General features: G+C 39.3%; 1 protein-coding gene across 1 annotated transcript in view; it reads right to left on the reverse strand.

Moving 5' to 3' along the window:
• PCNX2 (pecanex 2) overlaps positions 1-25,588 on the reverse strand; it is a 138,929-nt gene that overhangs the window by 70,242 nt on the left and 43,099 nt on the right. Inside the window, exons 13-17 of the mRNA XM_088534837.1 lie at positions 22,101-22,272; positions 17,481-17,591; positions 16,100-16,191; positions 6,058-6,167; positions 3,781-3,877 (exon numbers count right to left, since the gene is read on the reverse strand). Of these exons, the coding sequence (XP_088390963.1) occupies positions 3,781-3,877; positions 6,058-6,167; positions 16,100-16,191; positions 17,481-17,591; positions 22,101-22,272 (582 nt within the window). The remainder of the gene's footprint in view (positions 1-3,780; positions 3,878-6,057; positions 6,168-16,099; positions 16,192-17,480; positions 17,592-22,100; positions 22,273-25,588) is intronic.

Consider the following 25,588-nt stretch of genomic DNA (forward strand, 5'->3'; position numbering starts at 1 on the left):
TACACACCTATTTTCTGGAGGGGACTGAAAGTCATGGGAACCAAATGAAGGCATCTTCCTGAAGTCTTCACAGATGGAAACTAGGACTCCCTCCTGCTACTGAAGACTCAACTCCGTCCTCTATCCTGCATCCAGAACCCAACTATCTCGAAGTAGGATTTTGGATTTCTTTCTCAAGATATGAACTGCAAGATGAATGACCTTATGATGTGATGCATCAGTCCCTTACTGTTACTAGTCCCATAGGGAAAAGTTTAAGCTCTGATCACAGCTAAAATCGCCACTGTCAAATAATTGCTAACGTTGTGCTATAATTTGGAGTGAAAACTGCTGTTCTTTTTTCTCAATTTTACACTTGAGAGGAAAAAAAAAAAAAAAAAAAAACAAATCAACAGCATTACATTAGATGCTTCTTGCTTCAGAGATTAGGCATGGAGAATATATTACAGCATTTTTTTAATTGTTTTCAATTATGCTTTTGGAGCTCTGCACAAATCCATTTACTAATTATCTAAATGTTTGTATTAAAGGCCAGGAAGGAAGCTGGGTCTGAATGTAACACATTAACACCCTCAGGCCATAGGTTAATCAACCATTTGGATGCCTATAGAAATTAATTATAATGGTAGGAAGCTCCATTCTTAAAGTTGAATGGTCAATTATCCATCACAGCTGCTTTATAATTCCAGCTTCCAAAGCTGACAATTCTTATGCAGCTATTCAAGCAAAGGAAAATACTAAAGGTCATAGAGCTAAACATTAGACATGCTGTACTTGTTATTACTAACATGAATACAAAACCACTACGGAACACAACAGATTAATTTTCAGTATTAACCTTGTTTGCTTTCAGTTCCTTGAGGAAGAGAATTGGTTTTCTACACCTAAGGATTTCTGATTAAAAAAGATCTTATTTAAATGGCATGTTATGTGCACCATGAATGTGTATATAGGCCAGAATGTGTCGTTATTGTATTCTGACACCACCTGTCACTGCCAAGGGGTTAGGAATGCTCTCCTCGCAGAGGAGCACTCAGGAAAAAAAACCCCAAACAATAAAGAGATTTCCAAGGCATGGCATGAAATCTTCTACTTCAAATCCAGGTTCCTGAACTGATTGAAGATCTCCCTGCAGAAACCCTAGAAGCTATTTACAATTTGCTTATAAGACCCAGTCAAGTCCTTAATCATGGACGTGATTCCTATTGCTGAAGCAAATCAGAGTGATTTGATGGTGTTCCTTGGACTGGTGGCACACGCATTTTTTATTGCCTCAGATCTTCTCTACTTGATGTATAAGCTGTGAGACAGAAGTGGGAGTCCCCTGGCAAATTGGTTAAACTGCTTAACTGAAACAGAGGTACCAGATACCACAGGGGTTAGACAAAGATTATGCGTAAATCAAAAAGTGCCCTCTCCTCTTTCAAGAGATCTCTCAATGTGGAAGAATTAGCCCTGTTAATTGTCATTAAAAGCAATCACATTTGCTTACAGTTTGTATACAGATTGCAGAAGAAAGAGGAAGGTGAAGCAACACGAAGTCCCAGCAACAACGAATGAAAGCAGATTCTGTCTACAGAAATAGGATTGAGTGTCAAATGTACTGTGCAGAACAGTGCAGATCCCCAAAACAGGTACATCCTAGAAAGAGAAAGGTGCCAAATATCTCACTGAATTGAATGCAAAAACCAATGGCAAAGCACAATGGGAATGAGCCAGTGTAAAGAGGAGAAACAGAGCAGCTGTGCCTGGCCAGTCCCAGAGTGCTCTTCCCAACAGCCCACGGGCCTGGGAACCACGGGATAACTGTGTTATTGTAGGACACCCAATAGAGCTCGGCCTGCATCACCAGCACAGATAGAGGAGAAGGACAATCTGTGATAACACAGCTGCAGCACAACTACATTTTGGAATTACCTCCAGAATCTTAGTATTTTTTATTCTCTTGTTCTTGTTTTCAACAGATTGAAGTCACACTGCATTTCTCTCTGCACTGTGAAATTAACCCAGTTAAGGGGACAACCACATTAACTGGTTCAGTCCCCTCGCAAAACTCCATCTGCAGAGATGAGGTGAGATTGTACAATGTGAACACTACTAGCAAAAGATACAAGTGAGATACAAATGAGAGTGGATGAGATATTTTTTGTCACATCTGCCATACATTGCCTCTGCACAAGGATGGATGGGCAATGAACTATGGCAATAACTATACGCCACCAATGCCACAGAATATGAGCGAAGCTTTATCATAAATACTTTTTTTTTTGTGCGCCCTTGGTCACTAGCTGCACATTTCATTTTTCAGTGTATTCCTGTTGCAACAGTTTAATTTGCAAGAAACTGGAGTTCATTAAGCAAGCTACAAGGAATAGACCTATCACATAAAATCTTAAGTGGACTTTAATATGGAAAGCACTGTCAGGTAACAGTATACATGGTAAAAGATAACAATTTAAGCAGCAGCTTAGCAAAGAAAAGTAGAAACCTCTGAAAGTGTGAGATAAACTCGTGTGCTTAACATAGGTTGTCTAACACCATATAAGGTGGCCACCAAAAAGACACAAGATGTACAGGACCTCTGTGCAGCCCTCTGAAGGCCAGGCCAACTACCAACCTAGCAGCCAGTACTACTGGATGCTGAATCCTGTTGAATCTTAGCTCACATCTGAGGGTCAAAAAAGGGCAATGTGCACTCTTTGAACACTCCTTGCTCCTGTGGGCAGTCAGGATTTTCAGAATACTTGCCTATGCTGCATGCATTAGGGATTTTGTCAGAGGAAAGCACTATCTGATGTCTGGAAAGCAGGTCAGTTCACACAACTCTTGGAAAAATGTCATGCCCCTTAATATTTTTAGAAACTTGATGATGTTCCACACAAACTCCTGAGGAGATCAGTCTCCTTTAGGTACAGGTTAGTAATTTTTTTATAATATAAAAAACAACACAAAAAGAAAGATGGGTCACTTTGGATGTTTAGGATGAAGTGGTATATACATTGGCATAACTTAGAAGAAGGAAGGAGGCAGCAAGAAATGAGTAGCCTGCTATTGAAAGAAAGAAGAAAAAACAGCAATGCCTGGCACTGGGTATGTGCCTCCTTTCAAACTAGCCAAGTTTCATTTGTTTCTTCCACTTTTGGTTGCCAAGGCTGGTCTGTACTCTGCTTGGCTGTGACAGAAAGAATACAGTTGAAGTATTTTCTGGCAAAGAAAAAAGGACTTCCTGCAAACTGGGTCAAGCCCTAAGTCTAGAGGAAGAACTGAAAGGCCTCTTTAAAAACAAAGCAATTCTGAAGACCAAATCCTGTCTCCGCTCTGACATAGTTGGGAGGTTGGCAGAGCTGCTCACCTCTTTGAATGGTTGTTGAGCAATTCATCCTATCTTACACACCCCGGGTTGCCAGGTTAACTCTCTGTGCAGCATATATGAATATCACCTCTCAGAACTGGGATGTGATGTCCTATTCCCCAAGTTATAAGACTGCATTTACACTGACTGTATCATGAACCAACATTACCAATTCCTCTAAAGAAACCATCCCAAAAAAAAAATCTCCCTTCTCCCTTCCTGCCTCACTGGAGAGAGAGATCTAGAAGAACTTCCTTTACTTTCCCTCACCAGAAAGAGCAGATTAAATCTCCTCTGGCTTTCTGTGCTTTTAGTGAATATATTTACATTTAGTGAATATATTTAGTGAAAATATTTAAAGACTCCTCAGTGCGGAAAAGGGATAGAAAAGAACTTTGCACAGAAAGCAATGAAAGAAGAAGTCTTACCACTGATTCTCTCATCTTTTCTGGGAGTGGATCTGCTGATGAATCTTGAAAATGTTGACGAAGAAAGTGAGGGACAAACTTGCATTGAATAAGAGACCTGTTATTAAAAATAAATAAATGAACTAGTTAGCATACTTCTGAACATACTTAATACATGCAGATATTCCTGGAGAGGACAGAAGAAAAGGAGCAGCCTCAGTTTTCCTTCTTTATACACACAGCATATACGTATATTTTTGTAGTTGGCAACTGATACAAACCAGTTCTACCATGATCAGAGCAGAACTCCCTTGCCAGCCGCAGTAGTTCAGTTATGTTACCTGGCCATTTACTGGAATGAACTGAGAGTGTATCGTGGTATTCGTTCCCTTTATTAATACTTCAGCTAAGCTAAAACCAATATGGGAGCTCTGTAGAGTCATATTAAAAAGGCCAAAGAGGTCATTTCTGTATAAATTACATGCTAATCCCTAGTTTAAGATTTGTATCTTGCCTTCTCCTCAATCTTGAACTTTATGCTGTAGGCCATGCATTAAATACTGTTTTAAATCCCTTTAACTTCCTTTAATTAAGTTCAGAGCAATTTAAAAAAATAGCTTAAACCCCCTTTTTAAGGGATTATACATTTTCATCACAGTTCCCCAATGAGCATTTGATGATGTTGTACACATATTTTAATCTTAAACAAGATATTTAACAACCATTTCAAATGCTCATGATTTGGTTAAATGTTATGGAATCACGAACTAAATTGAAAAGGTGAAATGATTTAAGGGCTTAAAAGGAATTCCTTTAAAACAGTTTTAAGGAAAGACGAGAGCTTTTTTGTTTATTTATTTATTTATTTATTATTACAGAAGTTAATGAAACAAGGCTCTTTTCCAGAGGGCATGGGAGAAAATATATTCACTTTATAATTGTAAGAGCTCATACTTCCGTGGTTAATTGGAATTTACCTGCCTGCATCTACTCCAAATGTGCATAAATCTCCCTAATACAGCACAAAGCTTCTCTTTCTTCCCCCTCTTCTCATACCTGTATTTCACACTGTAACATGGATTCTATGAAGTAAAATGCATCTACACAGTCTGATCCAGGTCTTGATGTCAATGCAAGATAACAGTGGCCTTCGAATAAAGTTAGTGGCAATAATATAATCAATTCTTCCTCCTCTGACACATCACAACTTAGTAACACGTAAATATTAGATTCCCCAAATCTTCTGGAAGAAGGAATTTCTCAGCTCTTCAATGAGATTTATAGGGATGTAAATTACTATTAGTGCTCTATACCCTTTTCCTACTCCATCAGAATTCCTCTCCTTTTTCCAGTTGTCTCTCTTCAAATATAATCATCAATGGCCTAAAAATCCCTCCACTTCCTCCTCTCTTTACAGCATGACAGAAGTATGTGGCCACTCTGATTTACCACATGACTACTAAACTCCTCACCTAAAGACACAATCAGCACAGTTAATCAAACTGAAGGGAGATAACCTCCAATTCCCCCATAGATCCCTTGCAATAGCCTAGAAAAGGAGAGCTCTCTGGGAAGCAGGGTCCCAAATGACACTTGTTGCTTAATCCCATGAATTTAGATTGCTAGTTGCTCATGTAATCACCACAGCTCCCATGACACAGTCTTATGGCACAGTTCCCACAGGCAAAGTTCCTGTCAGTCCTGACCTATAGTTCTATCAGCATCGTCTGCATTTTCTCAATTAGAGATCACAATACTGGGACTTCTCCCTTGTTCCCAGTGTCAGCTTTTAACGTAAGTGACCTTTCCTAAAGCAGCTTTAGCAGCACACATCAGAGCAGAAAGGAAAAGAGGTAATCTCTGAAGCATGGCACAGCCAACGAAAACTGACCTTGAGCAAGAACTCAAATTGTCCATCTTCCCAACGTAGGAAATGCCCTTTTTCTTCCCATGGAGCTACCCAATGCATATCCTGTGACACCAGTAATCACTGTGTCCCCCTGCTCACACGGCTGCCTTCAGCATGCACAGTGAGCACCAATTCCCAGAGGGCACAATCTGCCTCAAAGCATTTGCAATTGCTGTGGTAAAAAGCACCAGCTTTATCTACCACCAATGTATCTGGAGTGGTTTTTTTATTTACAGGACAGACACCAACCAGCTAAACGTGGTGAGGGACTTCCACCTCACCACAGTACCTTGGGGAGACAGTCCCTGTGGTTCTGAAACCCCAGTATCACTCTGAACAAGCCCCAGTTTGTGTGTTGCATCAGGAAAGCACATTTGCAGGCAACTTACATCAGTACAGATGGGTCGCTGCTTTGTCTGCTGAGGTGATAAGAAAGTGCAACTAGCAGGCCACAGAACGCGGAGAACAGCGCTGGAATGTGCTGCGCATCCCAGGGCTCCTGAGGAGGACAGAAAGCAGAGTGCTTGGGGTTAGGGAGGCAGCACTTAGTTTTCTTCTAATCAAGTAGACTACGCCATACATGCAACACTAGATGTATAGTATCTAAATTTGTACATCACATATCGAGGATTTGTAATCTTTTCTTAAATCAAATTCTATTGTTATGAGAAAGGCCGAGATATCACAGGCACATTTTTATAATATGCAATGACTGCAATTTCTCTGCAATGAGCAATTAGCAAAGAAACCAAGAAAACCACATGCAAGACAGCTTCCTTCTTCTCTACAGTGAAACACCAGGGGCAAATCTTCATTAAAATGAGATGTGAGCAGAATGAACCGCACTATGTTTGCCTAACTTCAAGTGATACGTAGTTACTTGACCTGTGGCCAGCTTGCTTTCAATATATGCCAATGTCACCTAAACCAGGTGTTGGGTACAGATTTGGTGTTGGGGACCTCACTCCTAAACCTCCCTGCTGCTCTGCAGGTTACATATAGGCCTTGTGTACAGGGAGAGTGCTAGCCAAACTGTGCAACCACCCTGCATATTTATCTTCATCTGCAAGGCCTTCAGCTACCTGTTAGGGAGCCTATGAAATACTTGGGAGTCCTGGCTGTAATAGGACCCAGATTTTGGCTGAGAAAGATGCAGAAATATGGGGGATTAGACCATAGCTATTTAACTCAACTGGCGTCTGCAATGCTACTGTACAACTTCTACCTCCTTCATCAAATGAATATGAGGGTCACCAAAACATCTTTTGGGTAGGTTTTCAGAAGCAATACTAATGCAATCTCTCCAACATTCAGCTCTGTTCAGCTAGCATGATCAAGTCATCTTCCACAGGTATCTTGTGCTTGAAAAGCTTCACAGTTTGTATCTGACCAATATTTCCACAGAATAAAGTGTTTTCATTCTTTTTTTTTTTTTTTTTTTTGGCACAAAAGTATAAGTGACTTCTTAACAAAGCCAACTCAAACTAAGACCTATTCCATTTCTTTTATGGAAAATGAGCATCTGGACAAGGCAAATTAGCTTGATTTTAAGGGTGTTGTCCAATCTACCACAACATGACATTTCTTTGGAGTTTAATTATGCAATTTCTTGAGAAATGGTATTACAGAAGTGCAATTTTACTTCCAAGAATCACCTTCCCCTCTACATACCACTAAACATCACAAAGATGAAAGAGAGCATCTAGTTCTGCTACACAATATTAATCAGAATAGCTATTGCAAACAAAAGTGAAATACACAGTATTTCAAAAAGAATCCAGCATCATTTACTTGACAAATTTCTTCGTCCACTTTAACTCGTTATTCAGGTGTTTCCAAATTCTGTGACAAATCCTTTGTGTTAAATTCTCCCTTGTTTAGTTTCAGTTCAGAAATGAATATTCTTTGAAACACTGAAGAAAAGTAACTGAAGCCAAAATGCTTTAAAAATGTCTGAATCAGAGTCTATTCAGATATCCACCACATTCGAAGGTAGCATAACTAGATACAGATCCACCCAGCAGCGGATCTAGGGCATAAACTGCTCCCTCAAAGACAAAAATATTATAAAAAGCCCATCAGTATCTGATATCTAGTATCCAGCTTGAGGAATTATTCCACCACTCTCTCCTGTAAAAAAACACATAGTTGATCGCCCATATTAATGTCTGAAGATCTCTCTGCTCCTCTGCCCACTCCCACTTTTTTTTCTTTTTTCCTTTTCCTTTTCTGCACATCATGCATTCCTTCTGCTTTTGGATGGTCTGTGCTCCCATGTCAAAGCAGGAGAGTCATGAGTATTTGATATAGGCCTAAGGAGCATGACTTTCCAGAGTAATGCTACACAGTGTGTTACAAAAGAGGAGAATGAATAAAGGGGCCATTTCTCCAGCATCGGTGTGATATATTCTGGTCCATTTTGTCATTTTCCTCCCCCAACTAATGATGCCTGGTAGAGCTTTAAATTAAAAAAGATGAAAAAAAAAAGCCAATATAGCCGATAATTGCACAATGATTCTTCTCAGTGGGAAAACAGGAATGACAGGTTTTATTCTCAGAAGCTGGTATTATCTGTCATACTAGACAGGGAGTTTGACTTGCTCCTTTACCTCATTTGGCTGAGGTGACATGCAGTGCCTTTCATATACAGTTTTAACTTTGATGCAGACACTCACGCAGACATTTCTAAAACAAGGGGAATGGACTTGCAGAGTTAAGGATGAAAGTGCTGAGTTAAAGCAGATATTCAGGCAGGGAGGTGGGGGGGAGGCAGTGGTGACGTTCCATTTCAGCCACAGAATCACCTAATCCTGAATAAAGCCACTGAAAAGGGAGATAAAGATTGCTTTGAACTTAGAAGTCTTTTACCACTGGTGAAGGTGAGGAGGAAGGGGAATTTTTGAAAAGTGGAGACAGTAATTTTCTATCTTATATAATTTATCCTTTTTGTTCTTTCTTTCCTTAGAAACTGTTGCAAACTTTTATCTTTCAAAGATATGTTAAAATAAATCATGTGTCCTACTCCAGAGACAACAAATATCCTGAACACAAGCAGAACCACTGAGATAAGTAGAAATAGTGGTTACTTTTTTACAGCATAGCGCTCTCAACTCAAAAGCGATTCTGTAGACTGCTGCAGAATTTGCATCACTGAAAGACAAATCCATGTCATTCTTCAGAAGTGCACACACTTTCTAGTTTTCCGGTCTCTCATGATTTTACCACTGTTCAATCCAATGCTTTTTTGCCCTTCACTTCCATGTCCCAGCTCCATCACGGATCAACACTTTTGCTCATATCAAATAATGAGGAGGACAGCTGTTGACAGTTAGTTATTTCAAATGTCTAAACATGTGATGCTAAATTACAAGAAACACTATCATATTGCTTCTAACTTATAAAATATTTACTTTCTGAATTTTTCATATAAAAAGGACTCTCCCTGCAAAAATATATGAAAATGGTAACTGCAATGTGTTTTGTACAAGCCTAACAATATTACCACCAACAGTCTGTTTTCAGTGAATGTGAACAACCAGAAAAAGTAAATTGTATATGGAACTGGCATTAATCTTGACAGAGACAGCTTCCAGGGAGAGATCCCCTCTAGCCTTATCCTCCTATCATCCACAGAAAAGGAAACATTCCTTTCCCATGAGAGCTCCAAAAGCTTCTTAAATGAACTACTAGGCCATTGCTATCGTTACCCATCCTGATCAGTGCTGTCTCTTTGCACTCCCAGTTGCCTCCTGTAACCACCATATTTTCTATGGGGAAATTGCAAAATCCTTGAGGATGGACCTGAGGCAGGGGTGAGCATGTCTGCAAACACCACACTGGCCAACAGGGCCCCAGCCTGTGGCTAAGGACTCTTGGGCTAAAGAGGAGGTGACCCAGAACCTCACGTTGAGGCCTGAATACTCTCTTTTACAAAATGGTGTGCTTATCCGAAACAGAAAGTGCAGATTTCTACAATCCTAAGCATGGTACCATTTTGCAGTTATACAAACCTACCAAAGCAACCCTCACCCATTTCAGATTCTACAGACAATTTACTTTTTTTTTTTTTTTTTTTTGGCTATATCCAGGCATTAATTTTATATTATACACACAGAAAACTGTAGGCACACCTATTGAGAGGTATGAGCACAGGGAATCTGACTATGCTTAAAAACATCATCACTCACTGAGAGGCAAAATACCTGACAATTCTCTTCAAAATTAACACTCTTAATAGCTCTTGCTTGAACCTCAGGGGTCTCTAAATTGGAAGGTACATAAAATTGATGGGCCTTGTCTTTAAAATCTCCAGCAGGGCTGGAAGCATTTGATGTAGTCAAAACAAAGGAGCTGAATATTCTTATGCTTTTATTTTTCATCACTTAGGCATCAGGGAATTCTGTGTACACACGCAGGTCCATTCAGTGCCGTTTAGAAATATCTTTGGGCAGCCTCAGCAGATTGAGGAAGATGTACGCATGCAATTCTTTCCCTTTATAAGACCTGAAGCCAAATATGTCAGAATTAGGACACAGATGAAGGCTCTGTTGTTGAAAACAGGAATCAAGAAGCATTGCTCCAACTCTGACTCTGATTAAAGAGTTCAGAACTCAAATCAGATAACAAATCAATCTACATCAATTGTGAGCTGATAAGAACAAATGGTTTTAAATATATACCAGATTCTTAGTAACTGTCCATTGAAGCTATAAATAAATGCCAGAGAAATCATTTAAGTGAAAGGAAACAGTTATGGGAACTTTGCAACTTTCACTTAAAAAAAAAAAAAAAAAAAAGTATTTTAACAGAGCTGGAGGAGGGCAGCATTGCTACATAGGATGACATTCACTTTAGCCTATTTTTTGATCCAAGTTCTATATCTGTGGGTTTTTTTTTTTTTTTTTTTTTTTTTTTTTTTTTTTTGCAGGCTAAGATAACTCACAAGTTCCTCTAGCAGTTTAAAAAAATAAAACAAACACATAAACAAAACAAACAGGCCACAAATAATTAACCAGATCTGGAAAAATTTCAAATCCAAACCAGCTGCCTGAAACAGAGCACAAAAGAGCTGACTCTAGAACATTCTGTGATGTGCTCTTCTGCCTCACAGCAAAACACCAATGTACCAGTCACCAGAATATGGCCAGATACCAAGATGGCTACATTGCAGATTAAATATTCATGAAAAAGATAGGAAGAAAAAAAATACTTGGGGAAAAAAAAAGAGTATCTGTTAAATATCCAGGCACAAACCACAAAACAAACAGAGTGGGAGACAGAAGTCAGCACAACATGCAATTCTAGTCAAGCGAAAAAGATGGTACAGTAGAGAATTTGTTCCTCTGTCTCCAATCTGATGGATATAATATCTGAAAATAAAATCTCCTCCAGGAAACAGAGATAACCCTTTCATACATCAAAGCTAAGACAGTTATTAGAGCTGCCAATTTCTTTTCAAGATAAAAGCTGAGAGCAGAAATAATGCCATGCTGAAGTGAACATAGATAATTTAAACTAAATTCAGCCAGTAGGTTCAAAAATAAGTAGAAAGGTAAGAAATTAGATATAACATTGCAAGAAATGATAAGATTCGATAAAAATGTTTCAGGTTTTAGAGCTTTTCATTAAACAAAGCTAAAAAGTGCATAAAGGAATGAGAAAGAACTGGAGCAATGAGAGATGGTAGCACTGAACAGGGGAACGGGAGGCTAGGAAAACCTCAGTGGAATCGGGAAACGTTCAAGTCTGTATGTGACAGGCCAAGAGGTTTATCTCTACTTCTGACTGAAATGAAATTCATGGTAGGCAGCAGCACCGTGTGTAAGGCTGGATAAGCAGCTGGTGTCACGTCCCTCATGACAGGCAAGTGTCACATGGTAAGATATGTGGAAAGATACTTGGTAGTACCGGAAAGACATAGCCAAAACATCTTTGCATGACTGTGGTAATGTGACTGTGAAACAGAATTACATTCAAGTGACTTAGAATGATCACAGACAGAAGGATTCCTGCTTGCCAGCTACACTAGAACAAGACAGTGACTCTAAAATCTGCTCCTCCCATAATATGCTTCTTTGCCGACACTAATGAAGAGTCTTGTTCATCAATCTTGATGGCTCCAAATGCAAAGGCTGAGACCTCAAACTCCAGCTACTTTGAGATTTGGGGGTTTTAACAGCAGACACACGGTGCCTTCATGTAGCCAACAACCATGTGCAAAGCTCTTGAGAAGCACTCTGAGGAGGGGAGTGAGCACATGGCCATGGAGAAGGAACCCTCTCACCTCCCAGAGCCACTTTCAAACCAGATGTCCCCCTTCCTTCTTCCAGAGACAGGGTGCAGCCATCACACACCGCAACCACAGGCCTCTCCATCACGTGAGGTTTGCTTCTGGTGTTGCAATTAAAATAAGGAACGACTCATTACATGGAAAGGGCATGTTTGAGGATCTGCCAGATGACCAGTATGCAGACATCCTCTAAAACACAGTATATGCTTCTGATCAGGTCATATAATGGGACTGCCTATGATCAAAATTGCATTCACTGCTAGCACAAGTTTAGAGATCCATTCATCGTATTTCAGGTGATATACGCGTTTTATCTATGAGAGAAACATTTTTGTCATGTGAAGGAGCTGCAAGGTCTTGCAGAAAGAATGGCAGGGCCAGTTAATAATTTTGGCAAGCCAAATTCTGTCTGCAGACTGTAGGATGAACTCCCAGTCAAGAATACTACCTAATAATTTGCTCAGGCAATTGATATTGGAAGAAAACAAAAAGGCTGTTATTAAGTTAAGCTAATGATATGCCTACTCTGCAGGTGCCATTTTATAGACCCCCAGTTGGTTTGGTATAACACAACGCAAAGTAAAACACAATCCAAACTGCAGGATTTCAGCACAGATTGATGTATCCCGATTGTCAGAGCTTAAGTTAGCATACTCAAAGTTAACTTGAGTAGTCATACTGTTATGTGGACATATCCTGAACAATTGCTCATTTCTTTTTCCTTCTTATTCGAAAATTTGAATTCAAGGGGAAAGAATTAATCGATGTGAATTACTCTAAAACAAATCATTTCAAAAATTGATTTTAAATAGTGCCTATTATTGTAGGTTGTATACACAGATTATGTCTTGAAAGTGAACAAAAGCTCACTTAAGAACACAGACTCATGATAAAATGGATGATTATTTATTCATTAAAAAGAAAAAGGAAAATCGAAAATTAATTCATTTTCTCATAAGATTTTTCAGAAATAAAATTCCTCCTTCTGGAACATACATAGAAAAATCAAGCTAGATTATTTAATCCTGCAGGGAAATAATTAAAACACAGGAACCATTTAAAGAAGGAAAGTTCAAACCTGCTACTCATGGAATGCATCTTCAGCCTGGGTGTTTGGTCTGAGCAATTGTCCACTAGTAAAAACAAGAAAAGCACAAGAGATCCACTCCTCTCTACTCTTCAGTTTATTTCAGGAAATCGAATTCTGCCAGTTACCCCTGCTGAGCTGTAAGGCAGACTGCTGATAAACAGTATGCATTTGAGGAAACTACATTTCAGCCAAGTAATAAGCTTTGCAACTCAGAAATCCTGCCCCAGAGACAGGCTATCTTGTTTCACTGCCATAAATCTTTTGAGCAGGGATGATTTTTGACCTCCATAAACTACTGATAATTTTGCTTTAGTCTGCTGCTTTTGCCAAACTCTTTAGAAGTAGATTGGGTAAAAATCTAGATCTGTTTGAAAACATCTTTGGTTAGACAACTGGTGATCAGGGACCTCTGCCTTCCTGAAAATCCCTCTTGTTTCCTGTTATTTCTTCCTCCTAATTGTCTTGCCCTTGTGCTTGCAGCACACATCCAGCATGATGCTTAAGGGCTAGATTTTCCTTCTCATCTCTTTTGGACATAGCAATGGTCTTTCAATGTCTTTCTTAGATGCTATTTCTCAAAACAAACAAACATAAAACCAATATCTGCAAAGCTTAAAGGCGAATGCGATGTCTTCTGTATCTTAAAAGACAACCACATACTTAGTATCACCTTTGTGCAAACAACAACTTAATGAAAAAGGCCCTATCGCATTTTCCCAGCTTGAGTTAGACTATGCAAAAATCCAAATCTGGATTTGAATTGGATTGAGAAGCTGCAGCCTGCTGCACATCAAAACAGTTCCTCTTTCTGATGGAGGTGGTATTCAGCTACCTTTAACCATGACGCCAATTCAGGCTCAGATTCTTCTGGTACATTTAAAGATCTTAAAGATACATCATACTCTTCCTGCACCAATCAACACATAAGTCTGACAGAATCATTCCCTTGAAATGCTCTCAATAACAGTCCAAAAGACAAAAAGATTTCAACGTGACTGAAGAATAAGGAGGGTTAATGCAAGTACTCTTTTCGTAACTTGTAGAAGAAAAATCTATGAAATCTCAAACACTCCAGTAAAGTGACGAATTGAAGTAAATGGAATCATATTTACATGATTTAAATTAAGCTCCTTAGAAGTGTCTTCACAAGAAGAGTGCCATAAAAATTCAAATTAGCTGTAATTTCTGTATGAACAGAAAATCTGCACTTAATATCGGTAATTTACAGCAGATATCTTGTAAATCTTTCACAGCACTCTGCAACTTCAGGGTAGCATTAAAAGCATATTTCTAGGCAGTCTGAAGTCTAATCCACAAGGAGATTGCTTATCTACAAAGCCACCTGCATGTTGTAATTTTAAACTCTTATGCTGAGAAAGTAGTCTGCAGAATATTTTAAGAGACTTTTCCTTAACGCTATTTTAAAAACTATTTTTAAAGTATCAATCACTCAGCTTCTCTGCTCTCATCTAGAGAATCTTCCCTTTTCAAACTTGAAGGGAAGAAGTGATCATTTCCCAGACACTTCCCTCCCAGGGCTTCAACTCAATTCCTTCCTCCCGTGTAGCTCTCCGTTTTTCTTACTGCTTCTCCTCCCTCATTAGAGATTTCTGTCACTCACTCTATATCCTCACAAAGAGGCACTTTCTTCACTCCCCATCTACCAATTTCCAATTCATTAATATAGTTGGGAAATGATAGCAAGAGTACGAGCTGCTTTAGGAAACTGCGCAAGGGAGGCAGTTGCTCTTTCCAGCATCATGCAGTTGGGTCAGGTCAAACCAGTGTAACCCATGCAGCCTGGGGACAGATTGCCCAGGAGTGGGCCATATGTTCACAGATACTTAAGTTAGAGGGTCTTAACACAGCACTGCTCAGCAGCTAAGTTGTCGAGCAGTTTATTGGGTATGGACTCAAGCCACCTCAACAGAAGATCAAATGGTTGCTTAACATATTTTGCTTTAAAACTGAGAATGATTAAAACCCAAGCATCAACAGCTGTGTGAGCTCTGACCATCTGTGATACACACTATCACATTAAAACTTGAGCATTTTTGATTTAAGGCTCCTATTCAAAATTTTAAGTTAAAAGCCGTTACAAAAATATTTATGCTCTTTAAAAAAAAAAAAAATCCCCCTAGAGAATCATTTGATAGCACCTCTCATCCATGTAAATCACTGTGCTAGGTGTTGACATGATGCATCCATGGCCACAGCAAAACCTCCTACTGGGCTATGTGAGTTGCTCCACGTGTGTAGCACAAGAAAGCACCATCTCCTGCACTGCAGGATGCTGAAAGCTGTTCGAAAAAAAATCACTGCATGCGCTGATACACCTCTGCACGAGCACTGACAGCATCTGAAGTACTGTAGCACTGCCAAAGGTGCACTTGTCAGGGGAGAAATTTCATCACAAGACAAGGATGAAATTCTGGTTTCAGTGTGGTCACTGGAAATTCCACGGCAGACTTGAAATCAGCCATAATTTCATAAAGAATTTTTAAATGAAACAAAAATTGCAGAGCACATATACATTAATTGCAATATATATATATATATATATATATATATATAAAAACAGCTCAGTGTGCAGCATCTGCCAAAAAAACAACAAAATGCTGGATATCACTAGGAAGGGTAGTGACAGCATGACTGCATATAGAGACATAGTAAACCAACAACTTGACACTGTACACAGTTGTAGTCTCCACATGCTAAAAAGGCTGCAATGGAGTAAGAGAAGGCCTAAAGTAGGGTAGCTCACTTAGCTATTCCTAGGAGCATGGAGCAGCTGCTTTACAAGGAGACACTGAAAAGTCTGAGACTCTTCCGTTTGCAGGAGACTGTTGAGAAGCCCTAAAAAGGCCTCAGCAAGGCTGCAAGTTTTGTGGGCTGAGGCCTACAAAACTGTGAAGGCAGCAGATTAGGCAAATGCAGAACAGTTTTTCACAACAGTACAAGACAGTTCTGCTCTCCCTAGGTTAGATAATTTTTGAGCTCTCTACAAGGAGTGTAAAAAGTCCATAAAACTACTGGAGTTTTTCTAACTTACCTTCACTGCACTGAAGCAGAAGGCATACAGGACAATCAAAACCACAAAACTTCGAGAAATGCTGTACAATGCAGACATGAACCCAGCAGCAGCTGAAACACAGACATTACATGCTTGTTAAATTCTTCCTAAATGAGAAGCTGCAATCAAAACAAAAGAACAAAGCCACAAATGCTGCATTACCAGAGAAGTACAGATTAAAAGTGGATACTACAAAGCAGTGTTCAAGAACACCTTCAGCGTCCCCATAAAACCCCACAAAACTGTCTGCAGTTAGTAGTGCAAGCCCGAGGCCACTCTGTTCAATGTTTTCTCCACGGACATGAGGTCCCACACTACTGCCTTTTATCTTGTACATTGTGCCACAGATAGAATGAAACAATCTTTAAAACAGACCAAGGATAATTTTCTAGTCAATGCCACATGGAATTTTCATCCTTCCCACTGCTCCTGGGACAGAGGCCCCACTCACATCCAACTACATCTTAACTCTCCTCTCAGCCATGATTTTCCCCTTATTCAGGACACAAGAATGAGTTTAAAGGAAGAGAGAAGGATGCAATCTGTTCTCTTGCTATAACTTTCAGAGCTTCCACAATCAGGGTAGGAGGTGCTCTCACACAGAATTAGTTGGTCAGCAATCTCAGCCATGGAAATACATGGGCTGCAAAACAGTGCTCTGATTAGGGGTCAATATGCAGTGCAATCATCATTTGTGGATGGGATCAGAACTTTTATTTCCTCCAGGTCTGCTATGTTACTTAACAGACAAAAACCACTCTTGCTATCTGTACTAGTTTTAACCATTTGCCAAAGGCTACGTCTACAGCAACAAGTAGAGTGATGCATTAAGAGAGGGCTTCTAGATCCAAACTAAGGTGACAATGAAGATGCACCCAGTCTTCTCTTATTTTAGCTAAAATGAGAAAAAACCACCACCACAAAAAAGCAGAGCACACTGTCTTGTTTAATCTCTGACTGAAAGAATGCCACCCATGGTCACCACCAGTATCACATGAAAAGTCTTACTATGGAACAATGCAGACAAACTGCAGCAGATCTTTTTCTTTTTAAAACATTTTAGCAAAGTTGTTTTGTGATAGATTTTTAATAGAAACAAGAATTATACTGGATGTGCTAGAAAACAGCTCTCCGACAATAGCTATCTTCTGCAGCCTATAGCACAGATAGGATACAACTATTCAAAAGCAAAAAGAAACCTAATTGAGGCGGTCCTGTCAGTACCCATCCCACTCTTGCAAGATTATCATTAACTGTTCCAACTTGAATACGCGTTATGCTTGAAAATGTGTAACACTCCACTTGAATCTAAGGCGACAAACTCTGAAAGGGACCGCTCAGGCAACAATAAGCTACTTACCAGAGCCACCAAAAAGCAACATGTCTATCTGCTCCAAGAGATATATACAAAAGGTGTTGATTTGAGGGAAAAGACCAAGGAGAGAAATTGCAGGAAAGCAATACAAAAACACTAAAGGAAATAAGAAGATACACGTTAGAACATGTGCATATGTTACAGTGCACGAAGAACAGAGAACTGTGCATTAAACTAAGATAACCCTTCCAAAAATTTCTGAAGATTACTCAAGTCAGCTTATTTTAACATTAGTAGCAATGATTACATTTCACTTCTCATCCATACAAAATTATTCTACTTTACAGACAAGATATTTAGACACAGAGGTTAAATTTCAGCTTTATTTTGGAAAATGAAACAACAACAGAAAAATAGCATCATTTAGCCTCCTTAACTGTTTCTCAAACATTTCAAAGTTATACTTGTTAGACCCAAAATACAGAAAGAAATCTTCATGTTCAGACTTTGGAAATTCCTCCTTAGATCAGAGCAGTGATATTACTCAAGTATAGCTAAAAATTCTAAACACCAGAATCTTTAATTGCTAAGATTCACAGTATCATGCTTATCACAGTTATTTTGCCTCCAGCAGACAACTGCAAACACCTAAGAAAAGGAGCAAACCTGTAGCGATACTTCCCCAGAATATTCCCCCAAGCTTCTTGCAGTGTGTAACTTGGTTTTGCAGTACCAGATGCACAATTAAAATAGCAAAGAAACTTGGGGCAAAATCCAGTCTATCATCTTTACATAGCTTCTTTCTAAACAAGAAAACAAAAAGCTAGCTTACATGGCTACCTTAGAGTGAAGGAAAAGGGAAAAGCAGGAGTGCTAATTGAGTGCTTCTAACCTTATGCTCTGTCCATTTCCAGACATCCCTTCTTTCCATCCTTTGCTCTTACCTCCAACATGAAAATGCTAAGTGGAGCTGCCTAGCAAAACATTTAGCATATGCTAAGTCTCAGCGTTCAAGGATGCATATACAGGATTAAACCTGTTCTTATTGCCTTAGTGTGCTTGTACCAAAACACTCTGCATCTTGAATGACAGAGACCTGTGCTGGCCACTCTTCCTCGTGAACAAACATCTGTTATTGTGCATAATAGGAAGCCTGCAAGTTCCTCTGGCAAAAAGCAGATTAAGCCAGTCACCAATGTAACTTACTTGCCTTCCTTCCTCAGTCAAATTTTTAAAAGGTAACAGTAGGATTTGTGGTTTTTGATGGATGCTCATTTCACACTTTACTTTCAATTTTCTTACCAATGTATCTTGTGTTAAAATAAAACAATACACTGAGTTTCATCTGGCAGTCTTCATTCCATTATATGTTACTACCATTCAATACTGTAAATCTTGCTGAAGAATCACACACAAGAGGAGAAATGACAGACTTGAGTGTTAAACACAGACAAAACATACTTGCTTTACAATGCACCCTTCGTTGTGACTTGCTATCAATGGCACAAATTACACACACACACAAAAACATGAGGAATTACCACCTTCCCAATCTTTTGCATGCAAATGCCATTATTAATGTCCTCTCCCTTTACTAGTTTTATAGCTATTCCACAAACCCAACCCAAGCCAAGCAAGGAGCGCTCTTGACAAAAGAGGACACGATGGCAAGCTCCCCAGCAAGCCAGGGCAATCTCCAGGAGCAGGAGCTCCTGTTCCTCAGGCAAAGGAATCCCAACAGAGCTCAGTGCAGTCCCTGCGATGCCACCTTTGCTGTCGCAACATAAGGACGAGCTGAACAGCAGTGCAGGGAAGAAGCACCAGTCTGGGGACACCACTCAGTACCCGTACACCAAAATAAACATTTGCAAAAGCAAACAAGGGAGAGGTGGGTTGGGTGACTACATCAGTGTCCTCACCTCACCCTCCCTCTGATCATATCTTGAGTAATCCAAGCAACCTCCTCAGCTAAGGTAGTTTTGTTTACCTTATCCTACAGAAAGGAAAACAAACAGTTGTCACTGACTTTATGAGCAGAGTCCGGGCTGCCCCGTGGGAAGCGGGTAATAAAAGCTGCTGGCTCATCAGCGGGAATCGCGTCACGAATGCCAGAGAGAATCTGCTGGAGCAGCACAAGATGCCCCACGCAGCAGCTCCTCTAAGCGCTGGATCGCTGAAATCCGGCCGTGTTCTGTGTCTGCTCAGCCAGTTTTGACTCACACAAACTCCTGGTCTTTTGAGAAGTCTAAAATGGTAGCTCAGTGGCAACATCACTGCAAGCATTTTAGAAGTTGCAAAGGTGATGATATTTACATAAAAGACATAGGCATCTTTTAAGCACTGGTTTGTTTGCTATGCGACAATACATACTTTTTCTTTTTCCCAATGGGAAAAAATACATTATTTTGGTGAGAAATGCTCTTTATTTTCTTCCCCTCCCAACAATCAGCAGGAGGGATTTTCACAGAGGATTTCTTCCTCAACCTTTGTTACTGCTGGAAGTGACAGGCAGAGGATTTGCTACTGCCAGATTTTGCCATCACCTGATACTCTTCTGAGGTTTCTGACAAATAATTTCACCCTATTTAAAACAGAATCAGATCCTAAATAGGTTGCTTACAAGAAATGGACCTGTTAAAGTGATATTTTGTAAGTAATTAGATTACACGTCTAGCAAAATTCCACTGATTCTGTTTTACAATCTTGTTTCGAGACTTTTATCAGAGTGCTCTACACAGCATCACTTTAGTTTCTTGGTCAGTCATTTCTTCAATTTTTGTTACTTTAACAACTTTGCTATAGAAAACATCCAAAATAAAATAGAAAACTCTTCCTTTTCTCATTATCGTGACAGGTTGTCCAAAGTTTCTCAATTTCCCAACAAATCATTTCTAAATACTAAAATAAAATACTAAATTTATTCTAAATACAAAAGTAAAATACAAATTAAAAAGTCAACATATGAAAAAAAGCTTAACGGACTGGTAAAAAGGCAAAACAATAACAATGCTTTGCTGGTCTGCAGTAGGGCTAACTTCCTTCCCAATTTTATTACCCAAAACAAATACTTGTACCCCTTCACTGTCTAAAGCAAATGGTACCCAAAACATAGCAAGACTCTGAAGGATGCCAGGCTACCATGGCTTAGACAAATGACCACACTGTGAAAACTTGCAAGGATTCGCCAAAAGTGGAGATTCCTGTAAAGATAGTCAGGAAGAGCTACACCAAATACCACTTGAACAAATATACTTACAGGCATGTCTGCTCCCAGAGTTGGTAAGATAAAAATGGGGGATGAGCAAAAGAAACTAGTTTCTTCTCTTTCCCTCTCTCTCTTTTTAAAGAGATTCCAGCTGGTGAGATAAGCCTGCATTTTCTTCCTCATCCCTCTCTAGGCTGCTCCAAGAACCTGCTCCATGATCTCTTTTGAGGCCAGTCAAAATTAGCACATTTATAACTACACTCTTTTTTTTCCCCTTCATACCAGTTGCTATAGTTTTTCATTTATTTCTATCCCAAGAGTCACGTAAGAGTCTTGTTGAATTATTTATCAGCATTTTTACTGTTCACCTTTGACAGGCAGAGAAAATAAGACGCAAGAAGAAACTTTAATGAGACCAAAGGAAAGTAATGAAAGAAGCTAATGAAAATAAGTGAGATGCCAGTCTTCATTATTGCCCTGTTTACCCTCCGTAAGAGGGATTGAGAGTCAATAAACCTACACAAAGGAATAGAAGACTTTTCTAAAAGTAGTAAAAGTAGTAAAGCCTGACCAAAGTATAGCAAAATGCAAGTACAACAGTCGCAGGTGAACAGAGACCTCAAAGGCCAAATGGTTCGTACCACGCAGCTCTTTCCTCTAATAGGAGGCTCTCCTAGATCTAAATTCAAAACAAACAAACAGCAACGAAAAGCCCTACTCAATCTAATTACTTGATCTTGCACCACTTGATCTAATTCCAGTCCAATTAGTATCACAGTTATAGATAGAGTAAAAGGGTATAATGAAAGAAAAAGAAAAAAAAGAAAAAAAAGAAAAAAGAAAAAAGAAGTGAGCAGAGTATTTCCAGCTGTGGAAGGTGCAAATCAGAATCAAGCAGCACCAGTTCTGATTTGGGGGAATACCTTAGCCACCTCAGGACATGACTACAGAAGGAAGCAGACTGGTAAAACTACTGCAGAATAGCCACATCACATCAACTCCTCCTGTGCATATTAAGATTAAACTAAACCAAGAAAAAGTGTATTCTTCACAAGCAGAATGTCCATCTGAGGACCTGGCACAGAACAGCTTTCAGGCATTAAATTTAAACCTCAGCTTATGCTACAGTAACTGCCCCACATAGACAAGTCCTTACAAAGATTAACTGCATTTCACAGATGAAGTCTTTTGCTAATAACATCAGTGACTGCTAGATTTCTACAGAGAATACAACTATGAGCTTCATTTCATAAAGAGCTGCTTTTACACGAGGGAAGGCTGCCAACTGTCCCTCCCGCCTCCACTGCATGTGTCTTAAGTCATTCCAAATGTTTCTATCAATTTATCTTAAGAGCTGTGCCTCCCTAACAAGCATTTGATTGCCAACATAGGAAAACACAAACTTCAGCAGCTAATACTTAATTCATTTTTATAATCTTGTGAAAAAAACATTGACTCACCTATTATATGGTCTCTGGCTGACTGGAGAGATCCAGGTGAAAAGAGCTTCCAGCCATATATTGTATAAACTGAAGGGTTTGAGTCTTTAGATCCAGCATCTAGCAGCAAAATAAGGCCACACAATATACAAAAATATACAGGTCTGCTGTAAGTTATAATTTTATTGTGCCCCTAGGAAAAAAAGAGAAAGTATTTGAATTTTGTGTTTTATTTTCTTAGTGTGTACACAGCACTGGGAAGGGGTGCGGCTGTCAGACAGAATATTTTAATGACTTATGCATACTAACTAATGACAAAAATGATACAAGGCATTTTATCCTCTCCAGAGGAGGCTTTCAAAGGGTACTAACTCCAGCAATAGTGTATAGTTTTGAAAAAACAACCTTTTGAACTACATTAATTGGGCACAGTAGTCTTTTTTTTGGGGGGAAAAAAATGAAGTTATCTGAAAGTAGAAAGCTTTATATTTATACTACTTCTATTATAATGAGTGTCTGTTCCAGTTAGTGTGGCTTTTTAGTTAGACTTTATAGAAAATAACTCATATTTTAGCTGCACCCTGAGAAACTAAAAAATACTAAAGCATCCCCTAAGTATATGGTGAGGCATGGAGGCTGATTCTGACAGCTGATTGCTTGCTGCCTGCCTCGAAACAGTTGTTCCTATGTCCTTACTCTGTGCCCACCTCTATATTTGCTGTCGGCTGGAATCAGCTCTGCCCTGATCACCAGCTTTCCAGGCATTCCTATAGCTCAGAACGAGCCTGTGTTCTGTTCTGTCAGAATCTCATTTGACCCCTATTTGCTGATACATCTGCAAGTGCTTCCCGGCTTTGAATGATTTTGTCTGGAGCCTACTTAGTGCAAGGAGCCTTTAAATTTCTGCAGTCAAACATTATTAGAGTGCATAACAGAAGGAACAATGGTCTCTACTATGATCATTTACAACATAAAGGGTTGGTATCATCAAAATATAAGATCAAACAGTGGTTATGACTATGGCATTCATATTTTTCCCAAGAGGATTCTATTTCCAGCCAAGTCAAAGACTTATTAAAAAAAAAAGAAAAAACACACACACACACAAAAAAAAGAAAAACAAACAAAAAAGGATAGCAATACATCTTTCTGGAAATTACCCATCTAGAGGTAAAAAATAATATCAAATTGCAAACATTTAGAAACAGCCATTCTAAATTGGGGGAGAAGTCTGAGTGTGTTGCTACTTTAGCTGGCTCACATGCCCTGAAAGTACAGCAGATACCTCTGTCACTCCTGAACCAAATACTAAGGTCTCCCCTCAGGATCCTGATTTTTTTTGTGATAATTGATTCTTTCCCCTGGAGCCCTTCCCTCATCTCCCCCATAGTCGGGGGGAAAAGCGGCACTGTTGTTTTTAAAACAGAGTAGTGTCACAGGTGCGTTTGCAGGTGGAACCTCTTTCCTCCTAGCCAGCATTAACCTGGCACATTAGGAGGCCGTTACAGGCACTGCACCATTCTTCAGAGAAATGGGGGCTAGTTAAGGACACACCTGAGTGTGCAAAGGCAGGAGCAAAGCAACAAGGATTCAGGTTTGCTTTGCAAATGGTTGCTGTGAAACAGCTCATATTTGGAAAACGTAATTTAAGAGAGTTTCTTTTGAGTCTGCTTACTGATCTGAAACAGTAGTCACATTTGCTTGGCTGCCAGCCAAGCTCGTTTGTCAGTATTGCTATTAACTGATCTGTAATCTCTCTGGGGATCAATCACTTAACAAGGTGACAGATTGCACAGAACTAGCATGTGTATATTGCATCTTCATGAAATAAGAAGTAAGTCTGACCTACAAATTATACTTAGCATTTAATCAGAGTTTCAATACTACTAAAGCTTACAAATTTTTTATTTGATAAGACACATGCCCAGGAAAAATAATCAAAGGAGATTAGAAAGACAAAGAAATCACTTAAAATATCACTTAAAATACTACTTACTAGTTGTTCTTATGCTTCACTTCATTTATCTTTAATACAAGCTGTGACTCAAAAGAAAAACTACTAAAAATCATCTCTAAACAACTGGTCAATGATTGATATACTGACACACACTGCAGATCAAAGAGTGTGTTATTGTAATCTCACATCCTTGCCTTATCTCTTGAACTATGGGCCCCAGGTTTTCCTTTGCACAGCGACTGCTTCAGCTGGGTAAGACGGGGCTGATGCTGCCCAAGGAATAGGGGTGCAGAGGTTCAGCTCCTCACGTCGTGCAGCTCCAAGAGAGCACTGTTAGATGTGCAGAACACATCTAACCCTCACTGCTAAACAGATCCATGGTATCATCAGGCTAATAACAACTGGACTAGTTAGGACTGAGGAAAAAAGGCCATTTCCTTCTTTCAAGGTTTTAAAAACAGAAAAGCACGAAGGTCCCTTATGCCTGCAACTGGTAGGCCAAGCTGAGGCAGCTCTTCACTGAAACAGGCACATGGCAGCACAAGTTACCAGTAAGATATTTGTCTGTTAGACTGATCAATTTTTCCAGACAAAACTGATTTCATTTTGGTGAAATTGCTCTGCATCTCCTTCAGGAGCATTTATATAGCAAAGCAGGATTTTTGTTGTAATTTATGTCTAATTTGTTATCGAATTAACAATCTTTTTTTCTCCACTGAAAAATTTCAGTGAAAATTGTTCCTTTTTCTCTAATTCTGCCAAAAAATCACTGATTTTTTTAAGATTCACATTTCTCAGCTCCCACAAATGCAACACTGATGCATTTCATATTTTCATAAAAGATTTTCAACAAAGCTAGAATGATTTCACAAACAGATTCATTTAGTGAAATAACTTTTCGCTACAAAGGATTTGAAGGTGAAATTGCAAATAGCTTGAAATTAACAGTTTTTTATTTGCATGCGCAAGCATCCAAGACAGAAATCTTTATATGTGTATATATGCATATATGTGTTTATATATGTATATCTTTATATGGGTTCAACAACAAAGCTTACAGGAACATATTAACAATCCTTTAAGTGCCTTATGGAATTTACAAAACTGCCCATGACAGTTACCTAGTTGAGTCAACAAACTGCTCTGGCAGGTGATGCCACCACCAAAGTTACCTACGTGATTCTGTAAATCTTGCTGGGAGCCTGACCACAATCTTTCCAGCCTAAATGCCTTTGCAAACCTGAGCTCGGTGCTGTCATGCAGGTGTCAGGGAGAGACCTATGAACAAGCTCTCCTAATGCTTCTGTCAAGTGACTCACTACAGCCACAGCCTCTGTTGCCCAATGTGCTGCTGCTGCTACCCATTACTGTATCAAAAACCTCTGCACTTATCAAAACCTGCTTGCCTATTTCGTTTAAATGTACACAGAATGGATCTCTTGGATCTCGCAATCTAACTCCTTCAGTCCCTGGCATATTCCTTACACTATGCCTTTAACTCACAGATTAACCTCATTTCTGAAATGAACTTTACTTTCCTATCCCCAGGGCT

The sequence above is a fragment of the Tinamus guttatus genome, unplaced genomic scaffold (assembly GCF_059628265.1).
Source record: "Tinamus guttatus ecotype Peru unplaced genomic scaffold, ASM5962826v1 Tinamus_guttatus_pri_ptg000601l, whole genome shotgun sequence".
In the NCBI taxonomy this organism is placed as follows: domain Eukaryota; kingdom Metazoa; phylum Chordata; class Aves; order Tinamiformes; family Tinamidae; genus Tinamus; species Tinamus guttatus.